Source organism: Empidonax traillii, unplaced genomic scaffold (assembly GCF_003031625.1).
Source record: "Empidonax traillii isolate 1590-97213 ecotype Southwest subspecies unplaced genomic scaffold, ASM303162v1 scaffold355:size2308892, whole genome shotgun sequence".
In the NCBI taxonomy this organism is placed as follows: domain Eukaryota; kingdom Metazoa; phylum Chordata; class Aves; order Passeriformes; family Tyrannidae; genus Empidonax; species Empidonax traillii.
Window position 1 is genome coordinate 448,965 of NW_020955548.1, and position 23,641 is coordinate 472,605.

Sequence of the window (23,641 nt, forward strand, 5' to 3'; positions counted from 1 at the left end):
CTTGAAGACCAGATATTTTCTGCATGTTGCAACCATGTTGACTTCAGCATATCTGCTATCTTGATACAGATGGATCTCACAGATTTTCAAATCTGATACACAACGGAGGGCCTTCAGACAGCTCAGCTCATCTTGCTTGCATGCTCTGAGCTCTCGGCAGAGGAAGTAGTTTTGTTTGTGTGTACTTAAATTCAGTTACATCAACCAGATTACTTCCTCACATGACGAAGGAGACCCTACTTGTCCTGCCTCTTGAAATGGATGCAATGGAGCTACTGTTGATTTTTATCTGTACATGATTGCTTCATACAGCTGAGCAGAAGTCTGGAAGGGTTTCCTCACTGTACTTCCAGGGGAATTTCTCAAATTGCAAACTCTCAGGTCATTAAAATGAGCTCTCATAAGCCAAGAATGTGTAGATGTTTTGAAGGCCATTATTTCCATACAGTGATTGCAAAAAGTAAAGGCACAAGAGAAAGAAATGGGTCAAATAATTTAAAATCCCAAAGTGGAGTGCAACAGCTCTTTAAGACTTTCCCTGGCTTGGAAGGAGGTTTTAACAAATGAACATTCACACACAGATTTAAAGTTGCAAATGAAAATATGTTTAAACAAGAGGAAAAAAAAAGCTGTTTTTTTCAGTTCCAAGATCTTCCATGACAGTAACAACACTATTTGCTGTAAATCATGAACCACTGAGAAAGCTATCGTGATCAAGTATCAGCTGCATTTCAGTCTTTCTCAATAGACTCCCAATTCTTAAGACAATACCCATGTAAATACCTAATTAACAAAGCCTTTCTAAAAACAAAAAACAGCCTCATGGTAACTTCCTTTTTTTTCCCAAAACAGTACTGATTAGCAAACATTAGAAATAACCTAAAATGAAATCCTAAGTATCTACAGTATTTTACTGAGCATTACTCTGAAATAAGTAGTGTGAAGGTCTTGATAATGTGCAATCTGTAAGTACCAAGTAGTGAAGGAAATTTTTCTTTTTCTTTAATAAAAACAAGACTTAAAAAACAAGTCTTACAGTAATAGATAGTTCAAATGGTCATATGTAACAACATCATACACACTAACCCAAGAAACCTAAGGAACAAAAAGCTGGTTTTGCTAGAGATACACTGTAAATCCAGGTCACAATTTATCTTCTCCTTTTCACATTAGGATCATATCTGCAACAACAACAAAAAAAGAAAAGTTGTCCATATAAGTAAAGGTTAATGATATTTAAAAAGTTAGCAACATGATGTAAATAGCTTTCTTACGTATTTACAACACGGGAATGTCCAGTGTTCAATCCTTTCCCTGACTACACTCCTGTAATTAACTACAATTGCTACTATTTGACTGAAGGATGTGCAAGGTAGAACCTGTGCATGAACTAGAGATAAACTTTAACGAAATTTTCACTGACTTCCCAGCTACTTATAATCTTTAAATCTGATGCATCAACAAGTTTCTCCAAGCTTTAATGACCCAATATTATGCTCCTTACCAAAAAAATCTCACTAAAAGGAACAAAAGAGGAGGGAGGGGAAAGGGCACATCAATGTACAACTTTTAGCCACAACTCATTCAGCCAAAACCTTTCTGCTGCTTCCTACTCCTACATAAAGCATTTCCTTGCCTTACCTTACCCTTTATACAGCTTCTTATTGATTGTTAGAAATTTAGAGCTACTTTCTGGATATACTAAATAGTTACCTGATTTACTGCAATTTGCTTATAGTTTGCCTGTGCTCGACACTGCTATCCCTTGGCCTTCCCTTTCCCTCCATTTGTGCTTAATCACTCAAAATTTTATGTCGCTTCTTTGAAATTCTGATGTGTTTTGTATTCATGCATGAATAACTTATGGACATAATTGAATGATCAGGCAGTTTTAGTTCCACTAATTCTGCTCTCATTCATCAAGACTTTTTGCTTAGACAGGAAAATCTGGCAACTTGTGAGCCAAATTACACCACCACATAGCTAGAAGGGTACTAAAAGTCACTGTTGTTGCTATACAACTCAGACTTCTGACAAAAATGAAATGAACACTCTTTGGAAGAAATGCTCTACATTAACTGTTCATTAACAGAGCAAGTTGTTAATGTTAAGATTTTCTGAATGTGTTGATATGTAGTGTCATGTTTCTTTGACAGTGATTTGGAAAAAAAAAATCCTTCTTCACCATTTATGTTTTTCTACTTAAATGCACAATTTTTAATGTCAGTCAAATGCATGGCAGGTGAGAAATCAAACAGTGGTCCCTTGTTTCTTCACAGAAAAAACATAGAAATTAATGAAATTTTTGCTAAACAAAATGAGATCCTTATACTAGATCTCAAACCACTTATTTGAGTTTATTCCTATAGCACTGTAACATTAGTTCTAACATTTAAATGTGTCCTGGACACCAAATTCTACGGAAGGGGAGAGGGGGGGAGGAGCAGGAAGATAAGCAGATAGGAAAAGGAGATGATACATGATGGAAACCCCTCATCAGAATTAAAGTAGCTTCAACCCTGTCTGTGACTGTCTACAGAGATGCTGACACAGTCATGAGCATCTTTCCACGTTAAATCCTCCACCTCACCTCCAGCCATTTTCCATGTTAAATGAAGCTTGGATGGTATTTGTTTTCCAAAGGGAAAGACATCAAACAACATTATCTGAAATTGTACAGTGCCTGTGGCCTGAAATGGAAAAAGGACTACAGAGAATCCACTACTGAGAGTGAATGCACAAAGAAACGTAAGACCTTGTTAGGAACAGGGAGTGGAGTACACAAAGGGCTGTTACTGAACATAATCCATTTAACTGTACTCTTAGTAGACAGTATAATATACTTTCCCTTCCTCCTCTGTCTCAGCATGTACCCAGAACAGCTTTTCTTTCTAGCTTATCTTCTCACTGGACTACTTCATGACTCTTTCTAATGGCATCTTCAAATGCAGTTTTCGTGGGAAATTGCAGCTGTTAACATCAGCATTATGCCAAGTAGTTTTATTCAAGATTAAGGTCAAAATTAGAAGGTTACAAACTGCTGAATGTTAAATTGTGTGGTTTAATATTTTTGACTGCAGAAACTTCATGCTTAGAATTAACTTTCATGCGTGCAAATTATCTAAGTTTTCACTGCTGTGTTTCGAAAGGCAAAAATTAAGCAAGATATTTTAAGCCAGTTAATATTCAAGCACAGCAGTCTAGCTGCACCATGGTTTTATAAATGATAACTGATATATATTTAAATGCTGCATTGCAGGTGTAAAGACTGGATAAAGTGGAAAACTTGGCTTAGAACTTTTTCTAATTAGAAAGGGGTTATAAATCATTAAATTAGGATTGCAATTGAAAGTAAATTGGATAGGAAATTAACTGAGCAGGACGATTCTCTCCTCCAAAAGAGCCATTAGGGAAAGTGATAGACAACTGAAGTGAGGGTTATTGAAAGAAAACTGCTGAAACAGACTGAGTTTTGGAGACAAATGTAATGTGTAATGGCAAAAAGCAAGGGCAAACAGCCAAAGAGAACCTGAGCCTATCAAAGAAATCTCTTAAACCTCCTGTGACACAAGAACTGATTAAAACAAAATCAATGACTCTTCTACACTGTCAAAAAAAGCACAGCACGATTGCTTTCAAAATGCCACCTCTGCCTGAAAACTGGAAAGATGGTAACATGTTGAAGGAGTTTCTAGCAGTTAAAAAAGGTAAGAGTTCCTTCATACTGAAAGGGTTTGAAAGCAGCTTAAGGTCTTGAAGACAAGAGACACAGAAGGGGCATACTGAAGGATTTACTTAGCTTTTGTTTTGTTTTTTGTTTGTTTGTTTTAGTTTTTTTTTTTTTTAGTTAGTTTTTACTTTAAATTCTGGGAATCATTACTTCAAAGACCCAAAAAGGAAAAAGCAGTTCTGCCAATCACTTTTTCATAGAACTAGTTCTCTGTTGCTTTAGCTCCCTCAAGTGACTCAGCACAGGGACAGGCAAGTGCCACGGTCAGAATGAAAAGGTGGCAGAACGCATCATTTTCTTTCCCACCATTCAGACGACTGACTTAATGGTGAGATCAAAATGCTTCATTAAGGCTCTAAAACACCTTGGAACACCTTCTGGCCTATGTGGACAATCAAGCTTGGGCATATCAACCAGGAAATAGCAACATTTCTGTTTGATACTACTCTTACTAAAAAATTGAAGCAAGTCTGAATGAAATTGAAATTTTAAGATACAAGAAAATTTAAGAGAAGTTGTTGAATCACTTTGACTATATTCCCTACATGGGAATACATGGAATTTTGAAAAGAATAGTCAAAGTAGTCTATTACAAAATCAAAATTTGTCAAAAAAAAAAAAAAAAGATGTGATGCAAAAAATACACTTTTTAAAGTACAAACATAAAACTCTTACCTAAAGAGATCATCAGCAAGTGATTCTTCTTTTGCATGTCGGATCTGTTCCTGAGAAAGTAAGTTTATTCAATATTTGGTTGTTAAGGATGAAGCTAATGAACAATATTGCAAAACAATATATTCTTGCTCTAACAGTTTTTCCTCTAAATTTCAAAGTAATTAGCATTATTTATACCCAGGGATTAAAAAAATGAGATAATCAAGAAGTGCTGATGTAACTGGATACCAATGAGACTCTGAAAATAGTATATGACTCATCAGCAAGTATTCTGAAGGAAACTACTGGGAAACAGTGCTAAAGAAAGGTTATGATAAAATAATATTTTTTTAGAACTTTTACATATAAAGGTGAATATTTTTACAACAGAATTTTATTCATGGGTTTTCTGTTCTGTTCAAGAGTAGAGTATCAATTGTACTGCAGAACTATTTGAACACAGCTGACCATACAGATGTTCCTTCTGTCTCCCTGTCACGTTTTACAAGTCACAAGTTCCCACAATGCTTATTTTGCTCACCAAAAACAGGTCGTTAAAAAAAAAAAAAGGTCATTCTCTTTTAGGTTCCTGAATTTTCTTTACATCAGTATTTCTGATTATATGAATGTTACATGGAAAATGAATTCAAATAATCAGCAAAAAGATGGGCCTTACCACTGACCTCTGAGTTTCAGTGACTTTCCTGAAGAACAAGTCCCTATGAGCATACGTGGACAGCTTACTGGCTGAGGTTTTATTTAAAAAATAACATCCTGAAGTACTTCAGTAACAACCATGGGGTGGTACAACCACTTACAGAAGTCAAGTTTTTATTTCATCATCTTTAAGAAATAACTCCTTACCTCCATTTCTTGCCTTAACCACTCTTCTAGCTCTGAACTCTTTTTAGCATGGTGAGCAATCAAATCCGATCCTCCAATAATGTACGGAAGTTGTCCTGCCCCTGGATAAGCTACCTGTTGGAAAATAAATTATTACAATTACAAGGCAAGCATAGTACAAGTAAAAGATCTGAGAAATTCAGAAAGTCTATTCAGATATCACAGAAGAAAGTCAGTCAGTCTTTTCCTGAATAACATTCAGAGATCGTATTTTAAAGCAAATTAAGTGAAAAAAGCATTTACAGAAAGCTGTAACTCCCTCCTTTTACCAGAAGAAACAAACAAAAATCTGATAAGTTAAATATGCTAAATAAATCTGGTAGTACATTAAATGGAGTTTGAAATATTGGTAAAAATCAGTTTATATTTTACAGTCAAACTGTATAAGCATCTCTTACAAAGCAACAGAAAAAAAATACTATCAGAAATTTAAAATATTTTCTAAAACTGAGACTATGCTCCCTAAAAGTTAACAATATAATATAGTATTTAAATTGTTTCCTTCTGTAGTTACTAGCAATTTACAAAAAATAAAATAAAAAAGTCTTTTAACATATTTCTACAATCTCAAGGCAACACTTTTTAGTATATTTAAATAGTGCCATCTTGTGACCATTTCAAATACCACTAACCTTTTTGAACTTTTTGAAATTTTTCTTTCCCCCGTAGCTGGTATTTCCAGTAAGGCAACTGTTCTGTCTTGGATGGCTGACAATCAGTGATCTAAACTCAGTCAGCAGAAGTCTGCTAGGAAGAGTGCTGGAGTCATCTTGCAATTTGCTGTGGTTCTTGTGTGGGAGGAAAAAGGAGGAAGCATTCAAGTGTATGAACAGACGTACAGCATATCTAAGAGTTTAAACTTTGGGGAAATTATCATGAGCAGAGTTTAACAAAAATAATGATTACAAAAGGGTGAGGGGAAGCAGCAGCAGTGCTAGAAGCTAAGAACATGTATGAACTTCTCAGCTCCTATGGAGCTGAGATATACTATGGATAGAGCTGCTCAGCAAATCTTCTCTCATATTTAAATATGTTGAAAAGATAGGATCAGTAACAATGCTGAAGTGCATTTTCATTTCACTAAAATTTTACTTCTGAATAAAACTTAAAAGACTTTTTTCCCCCCACTTTAGCTAATATCTTAAGAGTTCCTTCTCTCCTCCCTCTTCACCTTGTCCCTTATCCAGACTAATTGAATCAAGCATGTTTACTCTAATGGCAATTCCAGCTAACTCCACGGAAGACAAAGTTAAACATCTTCAGTTCAATTCTACCCTACAGATTTTTGGCCAACTCCAGGGCTGTAAGCTGAATCTGATCAGTAAAGCAATTTTTTCTCGCACATGAGAATGTTCCTCTGCCCCACTGCCATTCTAAGAAATTCTCTCCTTTCTTCCTTTGTCTCACCTATAACAAGTTAGCATGCTATCTACTAGTAATCAGTCAATATTAAATCTATTTTCTCAGTGGTCCATCTCTTCCATTCTAGTTGTGATCTCCTTAGTAAAGCAGACAAGGAGATTATGTCCTTGTCTAGTCTTTAAGCAGCAACGTAACAAAACCGTGAGTACAAGCATTAACAACACTGAAGGGTTAATACAACTACATTGTTTCTGTAGTTTCAGTCACCTTAAGCACCACCCAAATGCCCCAATTACAGAAGTACAGTGATGAACTACAGTTTCTCACACTCAATAAGCTAGACTGTACTATTTATATTCGTTACTGTTCCTTAACATAATCATATGTATGATTATGTTAAGGAGTACAGTCTTCTGAACCTCCTTTATTCTGAAACAGGATCCACAAATATTATGTTCTTAAAGGCAAAATTTTGACGTGTTTTTGTAATGCTTCTTAAAGTTCACTGTTCAAATTTAAAATTAACTGGTTTCTTACCGAGACTGGTGACTCTTGCTTGATCTTACTTCTCGTTTCTGAAGTTAAAACTGATCCAAGTTCCTCTTCTTTCTATTTGATTAACAATTATTTAAAATATAAAACTGAAATTAAATGGAAATTTATTTACAATAGTTTTCTCCTCTTTACAGTGCAATAAGCATTTTCCAAAAATATAAATATTTAGACAAAAGAGAAAAACTTTGAAATTTTTATGATTTTACATACATGTAACAATCATTAGCCTTTTGCTCTACTAAAAACTCACTAGTATTTTCTCCCTTTTTTTTTTCTTTCTTATACCAGTAGCAAGTTTTGTCCATCTGTATAACCTTCAAAATCCTGACAAGTTCTGGAAAACTGTAAAGGCTTTTGAATATAAAAAGTAGCATTTTCAATTTGACATTTTTAGTGTACGTGTGTGCAGAAAGGACATATTATTACAAGGATAACAAAGTGTTCTGCAGGTTGATTACCTCCTGTAGCTTAAAACCAGATTTGCCTCACATAAACTATATTTTACATGAATAAAGTACGTCATTATTAATTAAACTATTTTAGAAGTAGAAGTCTTGCTGGCAAGACTCCTTGCCAGCAAAAATCCTTAAGTACATATCAGGTAAAGTAACAGTTTAGTTGGACGTAAGAATTTTTTATCTTCACAATCCTGACAAGAAGTTGGACAAAAAATCTTTCCAGGCCACAATAAAATTAAATAGACTATTGCAAGCAGCAATTTTAGTCTTTCAGTATAGTCAGGGGCAATAAAAAGCACCTATTCTTTGACAGTATAAAGAGCAAGAAACAAAATTCTCTAAAATTATGTGATTTGTCTCTTAAAATTTGCCTGTAACACACATAAAAACCAGCATTAGAATTAAGTTCAAAATTCACACTTTGCCATGAGCAAGCTCCAGTTGAGTATCAACAAAGTGTTAAGCTGGTCTGAGCTAAGGATGCTCAGATAATTACTAATTCTCACATGATCCAAAGTATCTTGCAAATTCCAGTTACTCAATCATACATTCAAACTTTTAAACACTTAAACACTGCCTACACCATATAAGAACTGGACACTTTAGTGTGTCTACTGTTTTCTTCGTATCTCTTAGAAAATATCCTTAGTCTCAAAATCAAGACCAGAACAATATTCAAGAAAAGACAAGCTGTGTTTTGGTTTTGCTGCTGTTTTTGTTGGGTTTGTTTTGTTTTAAAATTTCTAATACAGGAACTTTAATAATCTCTCACATGGTATCTAAAGATTCTGACTTGAAATATGCTGAACATTACTGTGGTATTCAACCTAAGAGGTCAACTGAAAATTTCTTCAGAAAATTAATTACATAAAAGTAATTGAGTACTATTTTAATATAAATATCAACATTACGATTAACACAATAGCAAAGAATATGAGAAGTTTTTCTTGGATCAAGGATATATTCTGCTGTCCTACCTACAGTACTTCTGGTAAAAAAAGAGGACAGATTTCAGAATACAAGCAGCTTTCAACTCACAAAGTAAAAATGCCCTGAAGAATGAAAAAACATTTAGGTAGGTGGAAAACTGCAACGTTCACATGTAATAGATGAATCACTCTGAACTAAAAATTGATGTATGAAATTTAAGCAAACTTCTACAAAGCCACTTTCTGTACGCAGGTAGCCTCATCCTTAAAGGAACTAACAGCATTCTTCTAAAAGAGTTGCAAATTTCAAGATTGGGCACATGAGAAGAATATAAAACTTACCAATATTTTATTCTCCTGTCTCTGATTTACATTTACTTCTTGAATCTTGCTTCCTTTGGCTTCCAAACATCTTTTTTTTCGTGTATTTCCTTGAGCTTCCTGGTCATGATCTGCCACTTGATCTTCCCAGTCTAGGTCTCCACTTCCAAACACAATTTCCAGTGCTTCTGTATCTTCAGATAAATCATCTAACTCTTTTCTCTTCTGTGGTGCATGATTTTCACTAGAAGTGGTTTTAGTGTCTATTTTATCACTTGTTACTTTGACACCTTCCCTCGTAAGCTTTATACCCGTGTCTTCTAATGCAAAATTTGGCTTTGGGTCCAGGATGTTATTTTTCTTTTGATGCTGTTTTGCTTCACTGTTCCAGACAGATGAAGTTGTGGGTTCAGTGCACTTGGATAGAGGCGATGACCTTTCCTCCAGTTTTGCTAATTTGGGTACAGATGTTTCCTCTTCTTCTTCAGCTCTTTCCCTTAGCCAGAAAGTAAGTGCAAAAGCATTTTTGAGTATGACCAACTGTATCCACAACATAACAACTTTCTCGGCTTTTACGGACTGCATTATGAAATTAAAAGTACTCTTGAGAAAAAGCCTGCCATTCTAGGAATCTGATCTAAAAATTTACCTTTTTAGTATGTTTCAAATTGAAAGCACACTGAGGTAAAATTATTTTCCAGAAACAGCACCAACAAAACAACAAGGGAAGAAGCAATGTCAGAAACATTTCAACGTACCTTTTTCTAGCCAGCGGGAAGTAATTTGTAATTGAGTTGGACTGGCGACGTGCAGCACACTCACTGGGTTTACCAGCTTCTGAAATTTCAGACGGTGAGATGGGCTGACTTTTTTGACTCAACCCAGATGTTCTGTTCCCTCTAAATATGGCTGTTCCTGCATTTACACTGCCACTTGTCCTGATGTTTTTCTTTACAGTGATTGTATCCTGGAAAGCCATTTTCCCTTGTTCATCCATCTGAGGAGTATTCTCTACCTCCATACTAGATTACAGAGAGAAAAAACATACTAAATGACACAGAGGATGTTACCAGAGACACACTGAGACAATAATTTTTACAAAAGCTGTACCTCTACTTTATACTTATAAACAATGTGCTAAAAAGAAACTGTAAAATCTGCTATGATCAATATATTTTTTTAATTGTGAAATGGCTTGAAAATTTGTACGAGTTAAGATAGTCAGATCAGATACACAGTATCTAATATTTGCATCTGCAGGAGTTACGCAAGTCCGATGTGACGGATTTTGTTATCCAGCACTCAGAAGCAGAAATTGTCTCACTGCAGACAAGTGACAGCAATTTAGTAAACACCATTTCTAACACTGTGTATCTTTGCCCTTGGCAATGATACAGTTCCTCTGCCACAAAAGACTGCTTTATTTGCAAATATTAGAAACTATTTCCATGAGTATTTTACCATGTCTGCTCTTCTGTATCAGCTATGCACAGTCTGCTGCTATCTGCAGCAGTTGGCATTACGGTTTCATCCACAGCCAAACTCCGAGAAATGGCTCGGCCTTCAACAGCTGATGCAGGAGTACTTTCAGTTACAGCTGCAAGATCACCACGAGAGAAGAATTAGAAGGTTAATATCAAATCTGTGTTTCTTTGCATGTCTTATCACACATTAATAACTGATCAGGTGAGATTTTTGCAAAATTATCTTAAAGCAATTTGAATATAAAAATTAGGCAGATTTATTAATTTAAAAAACATGAACAAAAACCCCAGTTCCAAAGGACCATGTTCTTGGATTCAGCCTTAGTTAAATATTCCACTAAATTAAGTAACGGAATTTTGCTTAAATAAAAATGAAGCATAATGGGAAATCATATATTTACACATACATAACATACATAATAAATCATGTGATATATATTTTATGCAAAACTGTCAAAGCACAAAATGCTATACATTCACTCCTTTATGGTGTTCTCTAACATGATTATTGTATCTGGGATACAGTTTTTTCAATTGTGAACACAGTTCCCTTTAAAAGCCTGATATACAGTCCGCTTACACAATTTAATCAGATGACAACTTTTATCCAACTGAATCATTCAGACTGGAAACAAGAATCAGTATTTCTGATTCATTCAGTGTCTGCAGGGTAAGAATCTTAAAAATATCTGAGAATTAATTGTGTATTATTTTCTAAACTAACTGTACATAATTTACAAGTTATTCATACAAGAATATCATTTGACCAAAATATTTTTCATGGCTCTGCCATGAACTGCACCTATGTCCTTCTCTCTTCAAAACACATTTTCGAGTAAGTAATGTTCCCACATGTAAAGACAAATTTATGGGTTTTTTCTTTTTAAAAAAATACTTGTAGGATTTGCTACCTGATACAACACTTGTAGAACAAAATAGAACCTGTAAAACATAACCTGTAAAATTTTACAGAAATTAAATACAGAGTAACATGAAAAGAGACTTAGACAAACAAAACCTCTTTTCTGTCTCAGACTTTTATTACTACTGCATTAGCAAATACAAGCTTCAAGTCAAGGTTTGGAATGTCTACCCAAACTATTACTTTAGCACTCATGTCTCATTGTTTTTACTTATTATGGCAAGATTATTTTTAGTTTTCAACTGAGTGGGAGGTGACTGAATTTTCCTAAAGCCAATTCCTTCTTGTGAAAAGACCAAAGAAAAGCAAGCCTTGAGAAATTAATTCAATTCTTCTTCTCTCAGTTTCTAACACTGATTTTTTATCCCCCTATTACCCCAGTCTTGTATGAAAAGACAGAACAGCATGGAATTCAAACTACCACATACATATAAATTCAATGGCCACTAAAGATATGGATTGAAAAAAATTCTTTTGAACTACCTTTCTTTTCAAGATCACTGTGTCTGCTTTTTATGCTATTTTTAGATCTACTTTTTATTTACATCTAGCTCATTTAATTTTCATTGCAATTCATTGTAAGACCTCTAAAAAACAATTAGCTCTTCAGCATTGTATACATTTTTCATATAGTATCATTCCATTTTAGTGGTTTTGTAAAACAAAAGAACCTGAATATTAGCCATTCATGATGTCCCCACACAAAAATAAATTCTGCCTCTTTAAGGCTATTAACTTATTACTACCCTTCTTCCAATTACCTTTGTTGGTAGTAGCCTGCTTTTGAGGGTTGCAATATTTTTCTGTAGACATGAAGATAACTGCCAATCCAATTTCTGCCTCTGGAATAGCCCTGAGATTCTTGCTGTTAATATACACATAATAAAAAAAAAAGAAGACAAAAAAGAGTTTCTCAATAAAGATTCAAAGATGAATAGGCAAATGGGCACAGCTATGGCAAAGTACAAAATGTTCCATTCTCCTTTCAGTCTACACTACAATTTTTCACAATACATTAAGTCAGCATAATTATCCTTTATTAGGAGCCATGTCCTATCTGTATGAACTCTCACGTTTCCTGCTCCTGTAACCACTGTCTAGTCGCAGTAATCGGGTCAATACACCTCCCCCTTCCACATTTTTGGGCATATAACTAACTGTGCTCTCCCTCTGATTCAAAAATGTGAATGGAAAAAGTGACTTGAAAGATCTTACAATTCAGGTGCACACAGATCCACCGCTTCTTCTGTACTGTGATCTAAGAACAGTTTGAGTAGTCTTCTCTATCTACCAGGACAATTTAGGGAATCTAGGTTTATGTATAAAGGATTGAGATTTTCTTTCATTGTTTTAATTTAATGGCATAATGAAGATCCTAACGTATATAAAATATCCAGTCTGCCCTCTCAAAGAAAACCTACCACCAAAACAAAAACTCATTTTCATTAAACAGAAGCTGCTCTTCAGAAAAACTGTATGTAAATAATTATGCAACGAGCCACATGATCTCAAGGTGCCATCTCACTTCTTTTTGATGAAGTACATACACTTACTGAAATATCATAATCATCTATTTTCCATTCTTAGAATATATTGATTTTAACTTCTTTTAAATAGTAGAAAAACCCCTATTTCCTGTCTGGAATTTCAAAGAAGCTTCATGACAATGAATTTTTGTAGAAACTGGATCCTCCAAAAATGAAGAAGAAAAGGAAACATGACCCCCATCAAAACCTCACAGAACTGACAAGTCTCTTCTTTCATGCTTCAAGAAATTTTAGTTGTGCCAAGTACTGAAAGCAATGAAAAAATGCCCCCTTTAAAAGCAGCCTCCTGCTTAAACATGCATGCGAACACCATGACTAAGTCTCTGCAGAAATTCTGAAATTACCCTACTGCTGTACAAGAGAACAATGCTGCACCTTTGCAAGACAGTCAGAATGGAATCAGCCCAGTTTCTCATAGAGTCAGATCCTGCAATCTGAGAGTTTGTCAAACCCACATCAACAACACAAACTTCAGGAGAAATCAGTAAAGCTGTTTCTTTTCTTCCTTCTGTCATCAACTTTATTTCCCCTCCTCCAAGAATAATTGCTGGACCCAGTTTCTTATGCTAAAAAGAGAATGCAAATAGAAAAAAAAATCTTAAAATACAGTCAGCTTATAAGCATCAGAATACTCAACTATGATCATAGTGCTTCTCAGTGATACACTAGTGCAGATATATTGTGTTCTGTTTCTTCCCTACACTTCATGTTACTTAGGCCACTGTATTGTAGGATAAATACACAGAAACCCTCTCCTGACAAACCCAGAATGAGTGTGAATTCAGAATATGCTGAGTTGGAACGAAACCACAAGGATCATTGAGTCCAATTCTCATCCCTGCACAGGACCATCCCAAAGAGTCACACCATGTGCCTGAGACTGCACAATTCAGAAAGAACAAATCTGTGCTTAGCTACCCCTGCAATATTTTTGCAATGTAAAGCCTGATTACCTGCTTAGCAGATAGAAATACAAAAGTTTTTCCACTGAATATTGTTTTCCTTTCATGATGCTCAGATAAATCCAGTTTTTCGGTGCCAATGGAAGGCTCATCAACTGGAGGATAAAAGCTGCAAGAACAGAAAATTAAAGTTACAAAATTCAGATCTGCTTGTCAGTACTGACTCACAGAGTTCTTTCTGTTTTAGAGTAAAGCTCTGAAATTAAAATACTGCATTTAGATAAATATTTTTTCAAGAGATTGTTAGGAAGACACAGAGCCCCTGACTTCTTAACATCTAAGATTAGACTAAGGCTTTCTACTTCAGTAACTAAGACAACAACGCTTTCAGGAATGTATTCAACCCATCTGCTGTACACATATTCACATCCTCATCAACAATACTGACAAATGAGACTGCAACCTCATCCTGAACTTACTCTAAATAATAAAACTCTACACAAAACTAGTCATCTCGCTTTCTCTATCCTTCAGCTGGGAACAGCCACCCCTCATTCTCTTCTGATGTATCAAGAAATCCTGTACCGCTACTTATGTGACAGAAGGTAAGTACACTCTTCTTGCTGGTGGGATAGAGAATCGCCCTGCAGATTCTCAACTGTTTTGTCCAATAGAAGCAACGTCAGCAGGAGTTCAGTTAGGGAACAGATTAGGCAAAACTAAAATTCTATCCTGAAGGTCTCATTTTTGTCACAGCCTGTGATCTCAGCTGCAGGTATTAACGGCATGCCCACATCTAAGACCAGCACCTAAATGATAATTTTAGGATAGTATTTATGGGATCTTTGAGCCACACACTCACTACTCCAGCAGTCCTGACAGAGCAAGGTGAAGGCATATGCTAGAAAGAAGGGAAACCATAGTCAATTTTAACCATACTACACTACACCTGTACCTGAAGAGCAGTTTATGAACATAGTCTGGCTGATGACAGAACTATTTATCTTTATTCTGACTATTGATTACACATCCTTCTCACACTACTACACAGGAAAAAAAAAAAAAGATGCTGAAACACACTAACAATATCTGCTTTAACAGCAAAGATTAGCAGATTATAAGTAAGAAACATATTCCAGGAAATGCCTGAAATAACGAAGTTCTTGGAAAAAGCAGAGCACCTGTAAACACAAAACCATTCCTCAGACACTAAATATTCATATACTTTTATATGAAGAACATCCATGTAAATTTTCTACTGCATCCAAATACATAATTCAATTATGTACTATGTATTATGGCCTAGAATGTACTATATGATTACAGTTCTTTTTAAATAATCTGTCCTTCTGTTTTCTTAACAATCAACTCTTAAAGCTTTATATACTCCATGAAAATTAATCAGCCTGAATCCATCAGGTTTCAAAACATGAGTATTTGGTAAGTTTCAGCAACCTGTTCAAGTCTGTTTACAAAAGTACTGTTGCACTGAAATCGAAACAGATATGAAAAAGCCTACTAATTTAAGGGAAGAAATAGGGCAACTCAGACTTCAGTTATAAGGTCAGAAGACTTCTGATACTGAGTCCCATAGAGACAGTTATTAACTTAAGATAAAAAGGATAAAAGTCATCTTTAAAGACAAAAGGATGAGTACAAAAGGAGAAACAGCAGCTTCCATGACATTGAAACAGGACTACAGTTTCTCTATAAATGCATTTCAAATCTATGTTTCTTTAATTTCAGCAGACAACTTCAACTGATCATCTCCTCAATAAAACCTTTGATTTTCCTTAGAAACTCTTATCCAAAGCTGATCTACACTCAAAAGACAACAGTCTTTTTCTGTCTTAGGATTACAAAGTGCTCCTTGTACTCAGGCCCCAAAAGCTTTTAATACCAATATCTAGAAAAGACCCTCTACAATCCCAAATCTCTGAATAAACAGATTTTTGATTCTTGGTGAGTTTCTGTTAAAGACTCAGTTACTTTCCTACCTTTCCAAAGCCCTGCACTATTTACCCTGGACTGCAGTAATAAAACATTTCATACAGGGCTGCACTTATGCAGCCATTAGTGAAATCTTCAGTTATTATTCTACCTTGCATAGGTTGTCAGAGAGCACCAGAGGACTGGGGCAATGCACTTCACCATAAAAAAACCTCAAGTAAGGAGTCTCACATTCATACAGGAACTGCAGGTTTGCAATTCCGTGAAGTCTTAGTACAAAAAAAAAAAAAAAGCTTTTTTTGGTTTTGTTTTGGTTTTGAACTTTAGCATAATATTTCCCTTGATTTTTGGTGGGGGACAAGATCTACATTAATAGTAAAGATTTAGTTAACAGTGTCACCCTGTATCACCTCAATATATTTATCTCATACCCCAACTAGTATTGCCCCAAGTGGATTAATGTCCTGCAGATGTACCAGCTCAGGTCAGCTCTACCTACAATGCACAACACAGAGATTCCCCATCAAAGGTAGAAGTATTTTTGGAAATTAAAGTAAAATAGCTGCTATGAAAATTTGCAGTATCTTCCCACAAACTACATGTCAAAAATATTAGCTATTTAAAATACAGCAATTATTTTAGACATCTGTGTGTGATACCAGCTGTCTCATTTAGCTTGATGCAGATCTGTCTTTGAATACTGCTAGTATCACTCAGCTCCTCTCAGGGTCTTAAGAGTTAGCAGAAATATTTAAGAAATTGAAACATATCTATCTGCTTCTATTTTAGTTGCACTTAAGAGCTCAAATATACTGTCACTTTTGTATTAAAGGAATGGACAACACATATCCCAGTTTCAAGAGCCTGTTTGCTGATTACTGTAATGGACAGGAACAGCAGCTTTACAGCCAGGGAACATTAGACCGAGTAAGTTTCACATTGCACAACCAATTAATAGCTTTTGATGGCTTGCATAACCTGTACTAAAAAGAAACCCCAAAAACCCCACAAAAGATCTGCCAGAAAAAATATTTTAGAGAGGACTAAATAGTTTCTTTAGTTTTCTCACAGTCTTATAAAACAATGCAGACTTTTAAGTAGAAGGGAAAGTTATAAATCATTAACATTCTGCCTTTCTTCTGAAACTGAAGAGCAAATGAGCTTTAAACCACTCACAGATGACTGATTTGACATATTACATAAACTCCTGCAAATCTAAAGCAGTATCTAGAAACTAAAGAGTCCTTCCTACCAATTGCTCCAGATTGGCACCTGGGTTGTTCAAACCAGGTACTGCCACGCTCTGTGAAATATACTTTACCATATACGAAGTGCAGCTTATTGTGAAACCTCTTCAGCTTTGTGTCTATTACCATTTGTGCACTAGGTTTGTTCAGCTGCCCCTCCCCCCAGCCTCTTTCTTCAAACTGTTCAGTTATTGTACCAGCAGACCCACAAACGAAATTAAATTGCTGTGTCCAAACACATGTGCATATGGATAGATATATTAATGTATATTCATAAAGATGCAAAATCAATTGACTCCCATTATTCTTCACCACTTATTTCCCCCAATTTGAACAAGTAGTGTCCAGCATTCACCTGGTTGTAACAATACATCCAGAAAAATCATTATGTCATTTGCAGCAATTTTACAAGTTTTTATTGTGACTTAACAGGGAGAAAAGTTCAATGTTATATTTCAAATGCCAAGTACCTTACAATTTCCATTCATTCCTATTTAATTTCACAGTATTGTCCAAAGCATGTGAAGAAGAGAAGCAATAAAAAAATGTACCCACGCAGTTTACCTTTAAAAAATACATAATGGAAATCTCTCACCTACATAAATCATGTGTTCTTACGAAAAAAAATCGGCCACCACAAGCCCCAAACAAAACACAACCCTTTTCAAGGTAAAAATAGGAGCAACACAGGCTCAGATGAAATTCTCACATAAAGTAATGGGACTATTTTACGCTTTCCTACATAGAGAAAATAACCAGAAGGTTTTTTCATCATATTCCATGATATTTTCTTATTACAAAGTAAAAATTGCCTTTTCAAATTAATTTAACCATGAACACAATGAGTATTTTATTCTTGTCTAGTGAAGACCAATGCACATTAGTATCACTTCATTTCATAATAGATAATTAAAAACCTTTGCTGTTTCAGGGAATTCAAGGGTCAGGCTAACTCTGTTTTGACCAAAGTTTACTGTAAACTCAGTAACCACACACTGGGAAAATATGTTTACATAATGAAATAAGCTTGACACAATTTCTTTTTATAAAAACATAATTTATTTTTATGTATCAACTCCCAAAATTGTTTGAAGCAATATTTAAATTCACTAACAAAACAAGTTCCTACTTAGAGATGGTAACATCTCGAAGTGTACAGTCAATTCCAAGAGCTCACTTTATAAATCTAGGCATGAGATCAAGAAAATGCCTATGAAAATGTGTGTCATGTTAAGCATTCTTCCACAAATAAAGTTACTCACATATTCTGTCAAAAATTATCAGATAAACTGTAGCTGTTTGATAATCTGTTTGATAATGAATTCCCATGAATTTAATTCTGTGACATAATAAAAATGATGATTTGGCAACTTACCTTTCATGATTTGGCAACTGTTGCCTGGACTGAATAGCTCTGACTGATTCAACAAAAAACTCTGGTTTTATAATTGGTCGAGCACAAATCAAAGCACATATAGTCTGAAAGGCCAGAAAATATATATTTACTGCATAGAAAAAATTCAGATAGAATATGGTTCAACCAACATTAGCTTTCTAAAATCTTAGATGTGGAAACTGTTACACAACAAATAAAACAATACTGATTTTTGCTACTGAAACCAGGATAGTTTTGCTTCTAACGGCCTAGTTTTTTTAGCTGGTGTCTTGACTAAAATTATGAAAACGTAGAAGGCAACTGATGAAAATTAGTAAGTCTTCAAATTTGGATTTTTTCGGTTTCTTTCCCTCCAACCTCCCACTGACATATATCTCTTCTCAACTTGGAAGAGCTGAGTGCATAGTTTTGTAGAGAAAAACCTTGAGCAGGTCTAAAATTTAAATCACGTTTGTGGGAAAACTGCGAAGCAACACTTATTGATCTGCTAAAGTTCAACATACCTTAACAGTAACTTTTACTGATACCATGACAAGGTGGGTACACTCTTTTGTCCATTCATTCACTACAAGGCCTCCAAGCTGCTGAATGGCTTGATTTAAAGCAGTTTTCTGAGCTACATCTAAACATGAGGAGCAGACAACCAAAGGTTCATATTCCACTCTGCAAAGAATAAGTAAAAGTGAATTGTTTTAGTTATTCCAATCATTACGATGGACAGAGCTGACTTAACTGTCATGTTTGTGTCTCAGGGAAATCTGAAGAAAAAAATAAAAAGTCCCATACTCTCACCTAGATAAAAGACTGTGCTATAAAATTTCCTGAAGAGAAATTAAATACCAATTTTTATTCAGAAAATTTAATAACATTTTGACCTGATGTCTCCAATATTTCTAAAGACTTTTGGAGCTTTCACAGACATCATGTAGAATTAGTGCATCAAGAATAGTACAAAGTCTGGAAATATCAAAAGAAATTTGAGTGTGTGCTTCCAAAAGCAAAAGTGTGCTCAACACAACAGTTCACCAACAGATTAGTACTTAAAAAATACAAGCGTCATAGAATGCAAGTTCAAGTACTTTTTTCCTAACATTGCCATTACCCTTGACCATAGGGTTATTTACATTTGTAGATTTTCCATATGGAACTCAGCATATCAAATTCCATTATTTCATTTGTTTTAGTCTACAAAGAATCCTTTTAGTACAACAGCCACGATGTATCTGGTCTGATGGCATGAATCTTGTACCACATTTCAGGTAAGTTTCTCTAAAATGCAAACAACACTTTATTACAGTAATTTCAGGACAATGCTGGTTTTTTTTCTAACAAATAATACCAGTAGTAGTGATAAAACTGAATCAAATTTTAAGGCCCAAAGCCACCTGCTTGTTGCTTTAGCATTGACTTTAATGGTCATTTGACCTTTTCTGTTTACCTGCCACTTCAAGGAATGCTTCCTATATATAAACCGATAGCACTGGCTCCATGTAAATTTGAAAACAATAACAAGTTGGGTTCGCTGAAGAGAGCAGGCATACGTCACAGGAACAAGCATTCAATAGCTAGTGTTGTACAAAGCATCCTCCCAGCAATGTCTGTTCTTTCCTCATTACATTATCAACAGCTAACAAGGGCTCAGACAAGCTCCCTCCCTTCCCTAAACCTTCCTTAGAGTCATGTGTGGTTTAGTTTTTTTTTCTTTGCCTACGACAGCCTGAAAACAGTCACTGTACATGATACACCTTCTAAAATGCCAATGTTTTACGATGAACAATCTCTTAATGTCAAAATAAATTACATTATCAAAATAAAATGGAAGACTATTTCAGAAACAGATGTGGAACACAGGCAAAGTGCTATTCATCTCCTTTGCTTTCTAAAAATTCATCACTGCTGTATTGCTTGCTGAGTCATATGATGGGCTAAAATACTCTTTTCAAAAACTGAACTGTTTTTACTTGATATTTTTTTAATCAAAGCACTTACCTAAACTTGCTCTCAAAGACTCCAAAGTTGATTCTGTCACCAGACTGCAAAGACACTGAAGTGCCATTGAGTTTTGACCCATTAACAAAGGTACCGTACTTAGATGTATCTTTTACTGTTAATACAGGGACTGAGAGAGATTGACTCTGAAAATAAACATAAACAAATCATTATAGTTTATCAGAGTGTGTTAGTTTTACCAGAAACAGGTTACTATAATTATGGATCAAAGCAGTGGATAAATAAGAAGTAGCCTACAAAATACCATCTTGAATAAAGACTTTGGACAATGAGGCTGGCTAAATTATTCATCTTCTGACTTTCACTGCAGAGGAATGAGAGAAAACACACAAGTGTTTAGCTTCAGGCTGTCTGTGCTTCTTACATTCAGTCTTTCTGGAGACTGTGCAAGGCAATCATCACTGGCCCAAAGCCTCTGATAGTGGAATTTAGCAAGGCTCCCAGATTTATTATTGACATTTTTACCTATAATTCAGCCCTTTCCCTGAACTTCCCTCCACAAGGACTGCGAATCTTCCCCAAGCTGCAGGGTACAGAGACATCAGCATCTTTTGAGAAGAGGTTATAAGAGATTTCCAAAATGGTTCACAAGCCAATGAGAATATTGTTAGCTTGTTTTTATAATGTTCTGCCACACAGGTACATGCTATTTCACAGAATCACAGAATGGGTAAGGTTGTAAGGGACCACTGGAGATCATGTACTCCAACCTGCCTGCTCAAATAGGTTTCCTCAGAGGATGTTACTGAGGGTTATCCCCAGGCAGTGCTGGAGTATCTTAGGAGATGGCGACTCCACAACCTCTCTGGGCAACCTGTTCCAGTGCTCGGTCACCAACATAGTAAAAAAGTTCTTTCCTCATGTTCAGGTAGAACTTCCTGTGTTCCAGTTTCTGTCACTGCTTTTTGTCCTATTGCTTGGCACCACTGGGAAGAACCTGCCTCCACTCTGTAGACACCCTCCCTTCAGATACATATAGACATTAATAAGGTCCCCTCTCAGTCTTCTCCAAACCAAACAGGCCCAGATCACTCAGCCCTTCCTCATAGGTGAGGGGTTTCCAGTCCCCTCGTCATCTTTATAGCCCTCCACTGGACTCAGTATGTGCAGTATTAGAAGGACAAATACATGCTATGTATTTTATTTTAAACTCTATATAAGGTTAATAAATGAAATTCCTGCTGACTGGCTTCAAAACATCCACAAACGCTACAATACCTAAGTAACAGTAAATTGCTGTTTGTCAGTTCTCCTTGGTACAATTTTATTTTCCATGCCCTAAGCAAATACAGAACTAATGATGTGAAAAGAAACAGAAACTAAGCCTGCAGTAAGACGACTGAAGCACTTTCCAGAACCAAGACCTAAAACTTGTCTATGTAATGAAATTTAATTGCCTAAATTTCCTATGGTTATTTTAATAAAAACTGCTAGTAAATCTTCACTCTGGGATAAAAGAATTATGCCACTCTATTTCTCAACAAAGGCAAGAAGACATAAGGAAAAAACAATGAATTTCAAGATTAGAAAAAGGCAGTTGATCAACAGTTCTACTCAGAGCATAAAATGCCGGTGAGAGGAAAATGAGAGTATGCATGGTCATGGCAGGCTGAATTATTACACAGAAAATTGATAATGCAGTAAAATGCTGGCTACTTACAGGCGTTGTTTCAGGACGACTTACTGTCAGAACTGCATGACTTCGACTGATGGACTGATCATCCTGAATTAAAATTGCACAGTTTTTGCGTCCAACAACATATTCTGTATCACTTAAAAGCCGATATGGCTCTCCTGGAAATAAAAAAGAAACAAAAAATACCAGTTTACAAAAAATGTCAAGAAACACAAAACACACAGGAGACATTCAGAAGTTTGTAGCATATCTGAGACTCAACTTTGTAATTAATCATTTATTAGGTTGATTAGAATTATACATTTAGTTTATAGATGAAACTTCTTCCTCTCTCCCTTGATTTGTCCATTATAAAAGGACATATTTTATGATAAAGCTGTTACAAAAGGGGCAACAACCTTTTTTCAAGAACAATACATTTTTACTAATACTTTGCCTTTTAACTTCTCTGTTGTATTACTTTTTGAAGATTAAGTGCTGCATATGGAAGAAAAAAGATTACAATCTAAGATACCTTTTCCAAAGAACACCTTTTTTGAGGATATATAATTTATTTACATGACTAAGAGATCCAGAGAAAAATGTCCTAATGAATCTAAGGATATCTGCAGTGTAAATCAAACTGATCCTCAGTAAGTTCAGCCTCTGACTGATGCTTTAGCATATCTTTGGTACCTGTCACCTGGACCACATGGTGGCTTTCCAGTGAATGGACTGACTCCATCTCAAAGGTGTGCTACTACTGGTAAATGGAGCTAGTAATGTTTCTTGATGGAAATGAGTAACCACAGCTGAAATTTTAGTTTTCAACCTTGGGCAAATAACTTTCCAAATATGAACTGTGCAGAAACGATCATTCTGAATACAATGAAAATAGTAGTGTTTTGGCTCTTGATCAAGATTTCCCAGGCAGTAAGAGATATTATATGATACCTACTATCAAGGCTGCTATGGACAAGGAAACCTGAAGAACAGTACAGGGACAATTTAGTTTAAAATTCTACATCCAAGAAACTCCCTGAAGTTCAACGCTTGGTCTGTAAAACATCAATACATTAGTTAAACATCGTTTCTGAGGGACACCTGAGGTTGCTGCCTCAGAGTTCAACTCTCCAGGCATTTCAAAGCAGGACCTGAAGACACCCCACACGGGTTCGAAAAGAAGCCCCGTAATATTTAACAGGAGCTGTGGTCTGGAGTGCTCCATGGAAAAGCGGAGGCTGAGGCATGGACGAGCACCCAGGGCAACGAAGACCTGGTCATCAGCGGCCCGAGGCGGCCCTGCCCGAGGAGGAGGGACACGCGAGCCCGGCCGGGGCCAGGCCCGGCGGCACCGAGACAGCGGCACCGAGACGGCGGCACCGAGACGGCGGCACTCCCGGCCCCGAGGGCAGCGCCCGGGCCGCCGCTCCGGCCTCAGCCGCCCGGGGACGCGCGCAGGCGCCGGCCGGCCGGCCGGGGAGGGGGCCCGCCATGCTCGGGCCCAGCCCGCCGGAGCGGCGGCGACACCTGGAGCTCACTCACCTTTTCCTGAGGCGGGCACCAGCTTCCACATCCTGGAGCTCGCCGGCGAGCCGGGACGGAGCCGGGACGGGGAAGGAGAATCCTGGGAGATGCCGCGACCCCGCGCGCGGG

At 36.2% G+C, this 23,641-nt stretch overlaps 1 protein-coding gene across 3 annotated transcripts; it reads right to left on the reverse strand.

The window, feature by feature from the left end:
- Positions 1 to 974: 974 nt before the first annotated feature.
- On the reverse strand, positions 975 to 23,641 carry NBN (nibrin). Of its 3 annotated transcripts, none has more exons than XM_027892483.1 (16): positions 23,531 to 23,641; positions 22,031 to 22,164; positions 20,350 to 20,495; positions 18,864 to 19,023; positions 18,340 to 18,443; positions 13,819 to 13,936; positions 13,241 to 13,431; positions 12,080 to 12,183; positions 10,374 to 10,500; positions 9,671 to 9,934; positions 8,934 to 9,408; positions 7,187 to 7,258; positions 5,920 to 6,075; positions 5,249 to 5,362; positions 4,406 to 4,455; positions 975 to 1,181 (listed from the first exon to the last, which is right to left on the reverse strand). In XM_027892483.1, exons 1-16 carry the CDS (start codon positions 23,559 to 23,561, stop codon positions 1,151 to 1,153), a joined length of 2,277 nt encoding a protein of 758 aa, XP_027748284.1. In that variant the 5' UTR covers positions 23,562 to 23,641; the 3' UTR covers positions 975 to 1,150. The 3 variants fall into 3 exon arrangements, with proteins under 3 accessions (XP_027748284.1, XP_027748283.1, XP_027748285.1); XM_027892482.1 differs by having other exon boundaries at positions 10,374 to 10,509; XM_027892484.1 differs by lacking the exon at positions 9,671 to 9,934 and having other exon boundaries at positions 10,374 to 10,509.